General features: G+C 53.6%; 1 protein-coding gene across 1 annotated transcript; it reads left to right on the top strand.

Moving 5' to 3' along the window:
* Positions 1-477: 477 nt before the first annotated feature.
* FAM53C (family with sequence similarity 53 member C) lies at positions 478-10,856 on the top strand. The gene is made up of 4 exons (XM_038771214.1): positions 478-590; positions 976-1,033; positions 2,785-3,389; positions 8,800-10,856. The coding sequence occupies exons 1-4, from the start codon at positions 513-515 to the stop codon at positions 9,046-9,048; spliced, it is 990 nt and encodes a 329-aa protein (XP_038627142.1). The 5' UTR covers positions 478-512; the 3' UTR covers positions 9,049-10,856.
* Positions 10,857-11,590: the final 734 nt, after the last annotated feature.

Here is an 11,590-nt window from a genome sequence, read left to right as displayed (position 1 = left end):
CCGCCACTTTTCTGCCGAGTGACCTTGGGCCAGTCTCTTCACTTCTCCGGGCCTCAGTTCCCTCATCTGGAAAATGGGGATTGAAACTGTGAGCCCCACGTGGGACAGGGGCTGCGTCCAATCCAGTTAGCTTGTATCCACCCCGGCACTTACTACAGCACGTAATAAGAGCTTAACAGATGCTGTTATTATTGTTAAATGGGGATAGGTAGTCTTCTTATTTTTATTATACATATTATACGTAATAGCCTCTTATTACAAGGCGTTATTGTTCTTATTAATAAGTACCGTTAAAAAAATTAGTGCCACCGGCCGATCCCGAGAATCGGTGGGGCCGGGCTCCCCTTCTAAGCGGGGCGGGGGTGGGAGCGGGGGCGGGGGGCCCCCTGTGAGTTCCCCGGGCCCCTCAGGGATGGCTCACGGGGGCCGTCCGGCCGTAGGACCCGGGGCCGGGCTGACCGGGGCGTGAGGCCCGTCCGGCCCCCCGCCGGCTCCGCCGTCCGACCCGCACCATGATCACCCTGATCACCGAGCAGCTCCGGAATCAGAGCCTGGAGGAGCTGACCTGCCCACCCTTCAGCATCAGCCTGGTGAGATTCACTCATTCGATCCTATCTACTGAGCGCTTACTGTGTGCAGGGCACTGTACCGAGCGCTTGGAAAGTACAGTCCACCGCTTCCCGGGACCCTGGTGTCAATTCCTGCACGCCCCTGGGCCTCCCTGGGACCCCCCGGCCGGCAGCGTCCGGGGACGGAGGGTGCCGTCCGTCCAGCGGGGTGACACCCCACCTGCCCGGGCAGTCGGCCTCTGGTCTCCCCTGACACATCAGAGGGCCGCGTGACCACTGCCACCATCCCCTTTGGCCGCCGTTCCCCGTCCCTCCCGGGTGGGCGTCCAGCCGGGTCATCGTCAGTCGTATTTATCAATACGATAAATCGACCTGACCCGGCCCGCAATCCTGCTTCCTCCCCCAGGCGTTACCCGACCATGCAGAAGTCTCCAGCTGTGCCCGCCCGTTCCAGCTCGTGTCCGGTAAGACGGCGGCCTGCGCACGCGTGCACACGTGCGAACACGCGTATACGCACCCCCGCGCGTGTGGGGAGAGGTGGAGGCATCGCGTGCGGGAAATTCGCCCCGCCTGAAGGGATGGAAGGGCCGGAGGTGCCCGCCTCTGGGTGACTTTGGGCAAATCACTTCTCTGGGCCTCAGTGACCTCATCTGCAAAATAATAATAATAATGGCATTTATTAAGCGCTTACTATGTGCAAAGCATTGTCCTAAGCACTAGGGAGGTGACAAGGTGATCAGGTTGTCCCACGGGTGGGCTCACAGTCTTAATCCCCATTTTACAGATGAAGTAACTGAGGCACAGAGAAGTGAAGTGACTTGCCCAAAGTCACACAGCCGACAGTTGGCGGAGCCGGGGCTTGAACCCGTGACCTCCGACTCCAAAGCCCGGGCTCTTTCTACTGAGCTGTGCTGCAAAATGGGGATTGAGACTGTGAGCCCCACATGGGACAGGGACTGTGTCCCACCTGATTTGCTTGTATTTAGCCCAGCGCTTAGTACAGTGCCTGGCACATAGAAAGCGCTAAACAAATACCACAATTATTGTTACTATTGTGATGGTGATGACGTTTTCCGTTCCCTCATCCATACAATGGTGGATTGAGAGTGTGAGCCCTATGTGGGACGGGGGACTGTGTCCAACCTGATTAACTTGTTTCCGCCCCAACGCTTAGTACAGTGCCTGGCACCTTGTAAACATTTAACAAATACCACTATTATTATTATTATCATTACTAGGCCCTGTGCCTCATTCCCCTCATCTGTATAATGGGTATTAAGCCCTTGAGCCCCACGTGGGACGTGGACTGTATCAGTGCTTAGAACAGTGCTTTGCACGTAGTAAGCGCTTAACAAATGCCATCACCATCCAACCCGATTAGCTTGTATCTCCCCCAGTGCTTAGACCGGTGCCCGACACACAGTAAGCGCTTAACAAATACCATTAGAAAGAAAAAGAGATGGAGGGATTTCATTCGTTGATTCATTCATTCAGTTGCATTTATTGAGCGCTTAAAGTGTGCAGAGCGCTGTACTAAATGCTTGGAAAGCATTATATGTATATATGTATATATGGTTGTACATATTTATTACTCTATTTACTTATTTATTTATTTATTTTACTTGTACATTTCTATCCTATTTATTTTATTTTGTTGGTATGTTTGGTTCTGTTCTCTGTCTCCCCCTTTTAGACTGTGAGCCCACTGTTGGGTAGGGACTGTCTCTATGTGTTGCCAATTTGTACTTCCCAAGCGCTTAGTACAGTGCTCTGCACATAGTAAGCGCTCAATAAATATGATTGATTGATTGGAAAGCACAATACAGCAATAAAGAGAATTCCTACCTACAGCGGGCTTACGGTCTGAGGGCGGAGGGGAGAGACGACATCGAAACGAGTAAACGGGCATTGATATAAATAAGTAGAATTATTGATATGTATATGTGTATATATAAGCAGCATAGGGGTTAGGAGTCAGAGGTGGTGGGTTCTAATCCCGGCTCCGCCGCCTGTCAGCTGTGTGACGTTGGGCAAGGCGCTTCACTTTTTCCGGGCCTCAGTTCCCTCGTCCGTAAAATGCGGATGAAGACCGTGAGCCCCACGACCTGATGACCCCCAGCGCTTAGTGCAGTGCTTGGCCCATAGTGATGCCATCCTTATTATTAGAGGTGTCGTGGAGCCCCGGTAACGGCCGTTGTTTTTGTGTGTCTTGCAGAGGGCGCTTCGTGGCCGGGCCCGGGGAGTCCGCGCTTCCCCGCGCCCGGCCGGGAGCCCCGGCCTCCGGACCCGCCGCCCGCCCCGGAGCCCCCCGGCCCCCCGCCGGCCCCGGCGCCCCCGTCCAAGAGGCACTGCCGCTCGCTGTCCGTGCCCGTGGACCTGTCCCGCTGGCGGCCCCAGTGGCGGCCGGCCCCCTCCAAACTGTGGACCCCCGTCAAGCGGCGGGGCGGGGCCGGGGCCGGGGCGGGCCCCCCGCCGCAGCACCAGAGCCCCCCGAAGCGGGGGTCCAGCCTCGGCCTGCTCCCGGCCGCCCGGGCCCGCAGCCCGCCCTTCTTCAGCCTGGCCCTGGGCCGGGGATGCCCGCCCGGTCCGCAGCGTCGTCTGTCCCTGTCGCCGGGCCCGGCCGGGGACCGCCGCCGCCGCCCGCCCTCGGCCCGCAGCTCGCCGTCGCGCTCCCCGGGGCCGGCCCGGCGGGCCTGCGCCCTCCCCCGCAGCCGCTCGCAGCCCTGCGGCCTGGACGCCCGCCGAAGCGCGGTCAAGCGGCCGCACGACGATGACCCCCGGCGCCAGCGGCCCTCGCTGGACTTCGACAAGATGAACCAGGTGGGCCCGGGCCGACCCCTGACCCGCCCGGGGCGGGAGCTGGGGACACGGGACAGATTTTTATTTTTTAAATGGCATTTGTTAAGCGCTTACTATGTGCAAAGCACTGTTCTAAGCGCTGGGGCGCAGGTTGTCCCGCGTGGGGCTCACAGTCATCATCCCCATTTTACAACAATGGCCAATGGTCCCATTTTGCCGGACGCGTGGAGGCAGACGGCAACAATGAGGTAACTGAGGCTCCGAGAAGTTAAGTGACTTGCCCAAGGTCACACAGCAGACGTGCCCCCGACTCTCCCCTTGACCAAGTAAGAATTGTGGTATTTGTTAAGCGCTTACTACGTGCCGGGCACTGCACTGAGCGCTGGGCTAGATAAGCCTGTTGTTGGGTAGGGACCGTCTCTATATGTTGCCAACTTGTACTTCCCAAGCGCTTAATACAGTGCTCTGCACACAGTATGCGCTCCGTAAATATGATTGATTGAATGAATGAATGAACCTAGTATTCCTCTTACTAAAAATAGTAATAATAATAATGGCATTTATGTGCAAAGCACTGTTCTAAGCGCTGGGGAGGTTACAAGGTGATCAGGTTGTCCCGTGTGGGGCTCACAGTTTTAATCCCCATTTTCCAGATGAGGTAACTGAGGCCCAGAGAAGTGACTTGCCCAAAGTCACCCAGCTGACAGTTGGCGGAGCCGGGATTTGAACCCGTGACCCCTGACTCCAAAGCCCGGGCTCTTTCCGCCAGGCCACGCTGCTTTTCATTTCTTAGTGCTTCTACTTCTCAGTTCTTACTGCTTTACCAGTAAGAATTGTGGTATTTGTTAGGCGCTTACTACGTGCCGGGCACTGTACTGAGCGCTGGGCTAGATACAACCTAATTTTCCTCTAAATAAAAATAGTAATACTACTTCTGGTGTTTGTTAGGCACTTCCCAGGTGACAGGTACTGGACTAAGCGCTGGGCTAGATCCAAGCTGATCAGCTTAATCAGAATGATGATAGTAAAAATAATAATGGTAGTATCTGTTAAGCGCTTACTATGTGCCGGGCACTGTACTAAGCACTGGGCTAGATCCAAGCTGATCAGCTTAATAATGATGATAGTAAAAATAATAATGGTGGTATCTGTTAAGCGCTTACTATGTGCCAGGCACTGTACTAAGTGCTGGGCTAGATCCAAGCCGATCAGCTTAATAATGATGATGATAGTAAAAATAATAATGGTGGTATCTGTTAAGCACTTACTTTGTGCCAGGCACTGTACTAAGCGCTGGGCTAGATCCAAGCTGATCAGCTTAATAATGATGATGGTAGTAAAAATAATAATGGCGGTATTTGTTAAGCGCTTACTACGTGCCAGGCACTGTTCTAAGCGCTGGGCTAGATCCAAGGTGATCAGCTTAATAAGAATGATGATAGTAAAAATAATAATGGTGGTATCTGTTAAGCGCTTAATATGTGTCAGGCACTGTACTAATCGCTGGGCTAGATCCAAGCTGATCAGCTTAATAATGATGATAGTAAAAATAATAATGGTGGTATTTGTTAAGCGCTTACTACGTGCCAGGCTAGGCACTGTACTAAGCGCTGGGCTAGATCCCAGCTAACCAGCTTAATAATAATAATGATCATAGTAATAATAATTGTGGTTAAGTGCTCACTGTGTCCCGGGCACTGTACTAAGTGCTGAGTTTAGAGACAAGCTATTCAGCATGACAATAATAGTAATAATGATCATAGAGGTGTTTAAGTGCTTAGCATGTGCCAGAGCCCTGTACTAAACACTGGGGGATATACCAGCTAATTAACGTAATAATAATTGTGGTATTTGTTAAGCACTTACTAGGTGTCAGGCACTGTACTAAGTGCTTGGGGAGATACCAGCTAATTAGCAAGGCCCATTCTCTTTCCACTAGGCCATGTTGGTTATTTACTGAGCGCCCAGTGGGTGCCGTGCACCGTATTAAGCGCTTTCATCAGAAGCACAAACCACATTCCCTGACCTCAGAGAACTTCATTCATTCATTCAGTCGTATTTACCGAGCGCTTACGGTCTGCAGAGCACTGTACTAAGCGCTTGGATCCTCTGGGTCACCCGTGAGGATATTTATCGAGCGTCTTTGAGGCACTTTACTGAGCGCTTGGTAAAGTACAACAAGAGCCCTGGCCGGGAGTCAGAAGACCTGGGTTCTAATCCCCGTTCTGCTGCCTGTCGGCCGGGCGACCGTGGGCGAGTCACTTCACTTCTCTCATCCGTCAAATGGGGATTAAGACTGGGAGTCTCCTGAGGAGCCGGATTAGTTTGTATCTCCCCCAGCACTCAGTACAGCGCTGGGCACACGGTAAGAGTTGAGCAGGTACCGTCAAAAAAGGTAATACAGAGTTGGCTCGACAGTTGGATAAACAAACCCAAGTGGTGGCCGTTGGTCAGGCTGTGATTTGGGGCGTTTAATTTGGGGATTTTAGGAAGGGGGGGTGCTCTTTTGCCTCAAATATCCAGCTTTGATAAGGAGTAAAAAAAAATCCATCCTTCCCCTAGCACGGGGGTCACAGATCGGAAGCCCACTGTTGGGTAGGGACTGTCTCTATGTGTTGCCAATTTGTACTTCCCAAGCGCTTAGTACAGTGCTCTGCACATAGTAAGCGCTCAATAAATACGATTGATTGATTAAAAAGACCACCTGATTTAACCGCTTCCACCAATTAATTGTATTTATTGAGGGCTTACTATGTGCCTACTATTTATTCATATTCATATCTCCCCCTCTAGACTGTAAGCTTACTGTGGGCAGGGAACGTGCCTGCTAATTCTCCCGAGTACGCTCCCGAGCGCTTAGTTGAGTGCTCTGCACGTAGTAAGCGCTCAATAAATACCATTGATGGGTGGCAGAGCACTTTTCTCGACAACCTAGGAGAGCACACTGGAATTAGAAGACACGATCCCAGCGCTCAAGGAACTTCAGTCTACTGTGTGCAGAGCACAGTGCTAAATTCATTGTCGTATTTATTGAGCGCTTACTGTTGCCGAGCACTGTACTAAGCGCTTGGGAAGTACAAGTTGGCAACAATGCTTGGGAGAATCCGACAGAGTTAAGTAGCTGTGATCCTGGCCCTTGAGGAGCTTATAGTCCTTATAGAGAGTCCTTATAGAGTCCTTATAGAGAAGCAGCGTGGCTTAGTGGAAAGAGCCTGGGCTTTGGAGTCAGAGGTCATGGGTTCAAATCCGGACTCCGCCAACTGCCAGCTGTGTGACTTTGGGCAAGTCACTTCACTTCTCTGTGCCTCAGTGACCTCATCTGTAAAATGGGGATGAAGACTGTGAGCCCCCCGTGGGACAACCCGATCACCTTGTAACCTCCCCAGCGCTTAGAACAGTGCTTGGCACATAGTAAGCGCTTAATAAATGCTATATCATCATCATAGTCTGTCGCGGGCAGTGCGACAGACTATAACAGTGCTTTACACATAGTAAGCGCTTAATAAATGCCATCATCATTATTATTACTGAGCACCTGGGGAGAGTCCAATAGAGTTAACAGTGCTTTGCACATAGTCAGCACTTAATAAATGCCATCATTGTTATTATTATTATTACTGAGCACCTGGGGAGAGTCCAATAGAGTTAACAGTGCTTTGCGCATAGTAAGCGCTTAATAAATGCCATCATCATTATTATTATTATTACTGAGCACCTGGGGGGAGTCCAATAGAGTTAACAGTGCTTTGCACATAGTAAGCGCTTAATAAATGCCATCATCATTATTATTATTATTATTACTGAGCACCTGGGGAGAGTCCAATAGAGTTAACAGTGCTTTGCACATAGTAAGCGCTTAATAAATGCCATCATCATTATTATTATTATTACTGAGCACCTGGGGAGAGTCCAATAGAGTTAACAGTGCTTTGCACATAGTAAGTGCTTAATAAATGCCATCATTGTTATTGTTATTAGTACTGAGCACCTGGGGAGAGTCCAATAGAGTTAACAGTGCTTTGCACATAGTAAGCACTTAATAAATGCCATCATCATTATTATTATTATTACAGAGCACCTGGGGAGAGTCCAATAGAGTTAACAGTGCTTTGCACATAGTAAGCGCTTAATAAATGCCATCATCATTATTATTATTATTATTACTGAGCACCTGGGGAGAGTCCAATAGAGTTAACAGTGCTTTGCACATAGTAAGCACTTAATAAATGCCATCATCATTATTATTATTATTACTGAGCACCTGGGGAGAGTCCAATAGAGTTAACAGTGCTTTGCACATAGTAAGCACTTAATAAATGCCATCATCATTATTATTATTATTACTGAGCACCTGGGGAGAGTCCAATAGAGTTAACAGTGCTTTGCACATAGCGCTTAATAAATGCCGTCATCGTTATTATTATTGTTACTGAGCACCTGGGGAGAGTCCAGTAGAGTTAACAGTGCTTTGCACATAGTAAACACTTAATAAATGCCATCATCGTTATTATTACTGAGTACCTGGGGAGAGTCCAATAGAGTTAACAGTGCTTTGCACATAGTAAGCGCTTAATAAATGCCATCATCATTATTATTATTACTGAGCACCTGGGGAGAGTCCAATAGAGTTAACAGTGCTTTGCACATATTAAGCGCTTAATAAATACCATCATCATTATTATTATTACTGAGCACCTGGGGAGAGTCCAATAGAGTTAACAGTGCTTTGCACATATTAAGCGCTTAATAAATACCATCATCATTATTATTATTACTGAGCACCTGGGGAGAGTCCAATAGAGTTAACAGTGCTTTGCACATAGCGCTTAATAAATGCCATCATCATTATTATTATTGTTACTGAGCACCTGGGGAGAGTCCAATAGAGTTAACAGTGCTTTGCACATAGTAAGTGCTTAATAAATGCCATCATCATTATTATTATTATTACTGAGCACCTGGGGGGAGTCCAATAGAGTTAGGAGGCACGATCCCTGCCTTTGAGGACCTGACCGTCCGCCGTGTTCCCGTTCAGGGAGAGCGCAGTAGCGTGACGAGATGCAATTTCTGCCCTGGCTGGTCTCAAAAAAAAAACGAGGCTGGAAATTTCTCCGGGCTGCGAGGAGGAGGAGCAGGCCCGGTGACGACCCCCTTTCCGGATGCTGGGAGGTGGTTGCCCGATAAGAGGAGGATGGTCAGTCAATCAATCGTATTTATTGAGCGCTTACTGTGTGCAGAGCACTGTAGTAAGCGCTTGGGAAGTCCAAGTTGGCAACATATAGAGACGGTCCCTACCCAACAGCGGGCTCACAGGTTAGAAGGGGGGAGAGCCAGTCCACTGCACCCGTTCCTCCCGACGGCGATGGAGCCCTCTCCGGCGCGGGCCGGGGGCTGGGGGGGACACCCCTAACGCCTCCCTTTTGTTTGCCAGAAGCCATACTCGGAGAACCGCCGTCTCCCAGGCCAGGAGGACGGCCAGAGCTCCCCGCCCCCGCCGTGGTTCATGGCCTACAGCCCCACCGGTGGCTACGAACGGGGGCTGAGCGAGAGCGAGGACGAGGAGGACGAGGAGGAGGAGGAGGAGGGGGCTGGGAGGTGGGACCGGATCCTGCTCCCCCAGCGAACATTGTCCCAGCAGGATTTTGGGGACCTGGACTTGAATCTGATCGAGGAGAACTAGCGTTGGGCCGCTGAAGCCTGGGGGGCAGCGAACTTCATGGCCACGAATAAGGTGATGGGCGGGGTGCGGGGTTGCCTGAGTGAGTGAAGGGGCGTTGGTTCTGGGCAACCAGAATCCGCCCAGAGCGCCCCGGGGCGGGGCGGGGCCCTCCCAATGCACCCAAGGGTGGGCAGGGCCTTCCCAGAGCGCTCCTAGAGCACGCGGGGCCTTCCCGGAGTGCCCCGGGGAGGGCAGGGCCTTCTCAGAGTGCCCCACGGCCGGTGGATACCAGCGTCAGATGGGCTGGAGCCGTTGCCAGAGACGGGAGGAGGTTGGCAGCGCCCGGGGCCGGCGGCCGGGGGCGAAAACGTGAAACTGAAAGCGGGGCGAGGCCGGCGGGCACCCGCACTGGCGGTCTCTGCCGCCGTCGCGTGAGCCGGCACGGCCCACCCCGGTGCCAGAGCCTCTCCCGCCTTTCTCGGTTGGGTCGCCGGAGGGTTCGGATCGGGGACCCCCGCGCCCCCGCCCTCCCATCCCCTTCTGCCCTTCTCCTCCTCCCCACTGGTGGGGGCCGGGCCCTGAGATGGGCGAGGGGAGAATGAGCCCGCCCTTCAGCTAAGGCAGTGGCGCCCACCTAGAGCCAAGGGGGCCGAAGAATAGACTGGGAACGGTCAGGGCTCCTGACCCGAGCCGATCCCTCCTGCTCCCGGGTGGCCAGAGGTGGGATGTGCCAACCGGAGCCCGGGCCTGGGGGCTCCCTCGGGGACCACTCGCCTCGGTGGACTCGGGGTCCGAGGGTGGGAAGGGGCAGTTAATCATCCGTCGTCCTCCCCCATGCCGACGGCAGATGTTGTCTCCCCCCCCGCAATCGGTCAACGATGCTTGAGTGCTTACCATGTGCAGAGCACTGTACTGAGCGCCGAGGAAGGTACGGCGTCGGCCGGCAGTCCGGCCCCCACCCCGTTCCCCTGTGTCCCGTCCCTTCCTCTCTCCCCTCCTTCCCACCCCTCGGGCAGGACCCTGGCAGAGCCGGGAAGAGTCCCCCGCCAAGCCCCCTTCGCGGGAGACCCCGTGGGCCGCAGTTGGGGACGGGGTGGTCGCCCCCTGTCCCTGACCACCTCCCCCTCCCGAGAGGCCACCCGGGAGGCGGTGGTGTGGAACGGCGGCCGGGGCCTGTGGTTTTTTTTGTTGCTTTTTTGGTTTTTTTGCCCTCCGTGGGGCCGGGACCCCCGAGGACGGGGTGAGGGAAGTGGCCCCAGCAGCCGGGGGCGGGGCCGCCGAGCCACACGCCCACGTCCACGGGACCCCCGCCAAGACCGGGGGACCAGACCGACTGCTCTGGGCCTTCCCCGCGGAGCAGGCGCGACGGCTCCCAGCGGGGCCGGGGGCGGAGGATGAAGCGGGTGGGCTTCCCCTGGCCGGACCCCTCCCCGGGCCCACGCAGCCGGACGGTGCCCGGGGCCAGGCCTGTGCCAACGGAGAGGCCCTCTAGAAGGCCGGGGGCGGGCAGCGTCCAAACCTCCATCCCACCCAGCCGCCCCAGCCTCGGCGATGCCCCCGCGGGCTCGAATTCAACCCAGGCCCCGGCGGCTGCGGAGATCTCTCTCCACCTCGTGAGAATCGGAAGTTAGGGAAGGCAGGGAGAGGATTTGGTTCTTGTTTTGTCGTAATAATCTTTGGGGACCACCCCCCTTCCTCCTCCCCCGCCGTTTTGGCCCTCTATCTTCAGGGCCCTTGACATTGTGGGAAGTCACTGACGTAAAAAGCGTTCAGCTGGCGTCCGTGAGTGACCGTTTCCGCGCCCCCGGGTGTGTCTGTGTGTGTGTGCGTGCATGTGTGAATGCGTGCGTGGTGGCGGGGGCGGGGGGCGGCGCAAGTTTAGATGGAGCCCCTCAGACAGGTGCTTGTCCATTCTTCCATCTCTCCATCCCCACCCCCGCCTGCTGCCAGAGGCCCACCGGGAATGGGATTTCAAAAAAAAAAAGAACAAAACCGAAACAAACACACAACAAAAAAGGCAAACACTTTTGGTAAATTTTCTGTTTTCTATTAAAAGGAAAAGTCTGTATGTGTGGTCAAACATGAGGTCCCGCCTCCGTGGCTGTGTTTCGAACTAATAAAAGTTGGTGAGAACAAGTCCTATCTCGGGGGGTGACCATCACAGGTAGGGTCTCTGACCGCCCCCTCTTCCTTGCAGGGAGGTGTAGACTAGCCTCTTCTCCATCCCCCAGCTCCCTGGATCTAAACCGGCTTTTATGGCAGTGTACAGGTTGCTTTCCTTTCTCTCTGTGTCTCTCTCTTTCTCTCTCTGTCCCTGTCTTAATAACCATTAGGATATCTAAGCGCTTAGTAGGCACCAGGCCCTCAGACTACGAGCCAGTCCTGCTGTGTGACCTTGAGCGAGTCACTTCACTGCTCTGGGCCTCAGCTCATCTGTAAAATGGGGGTGAAGACCGAAAGCCCCGTGTGGGACAGGGATTGGGGTCCGACCTGATTACCTTGTAGCCACCCCAGCGCTTAGAACAGTGCGTGGCACATAATAAGCACTTAGCAAGTACCGCAA

The sequence above is a fragment of the Tachyglossus aculeatus genome, chromosome X2, assembly GCF_015852505.1.
Source record: "Tachyglossus aculeatus isolate mTacAcu1 chromosome X2, mTacAcu1.pri, whole genome shotgun sequence".
NCBI lineage: Eukaryota > Metazoa > Chordata > Mammalia > Monotremata > Tachyglossidae > Tachyglossus > Tachyglossus aculeatus.
Note: the sequence above shows the minus strand (reverse complement) of the source record. Positions and strands in the feature narration are given on the sequence as shown.

What these genes read in the sequence shown, in the direction of transcription:
- FAM53C (XM_038771214.1), top strand. Translation starts at nt 513, where the DNA reads ATGATCACCCTGATCACCGAGCAGCTCCGGAATCAGAGCCTGGAGGAG. An exon ending in CACCCTTCAGCATCAGCCTG is followed by an intron (nt 591 to 975) that starts GTGAGATTCACT and finishes TTCCTCCCCCAG; the next exon opens with GCGTTACCCGACCATGCAGA. An exon ending in ACTTCGACAAGATGAACCAG is followed by an intron (nt 3,390 to 8,799) that starts GTGGGCCCGGGC and finishes TTTGTTTGCCAG; the next exon opens with AAGCCATACTCGGAGAACCG.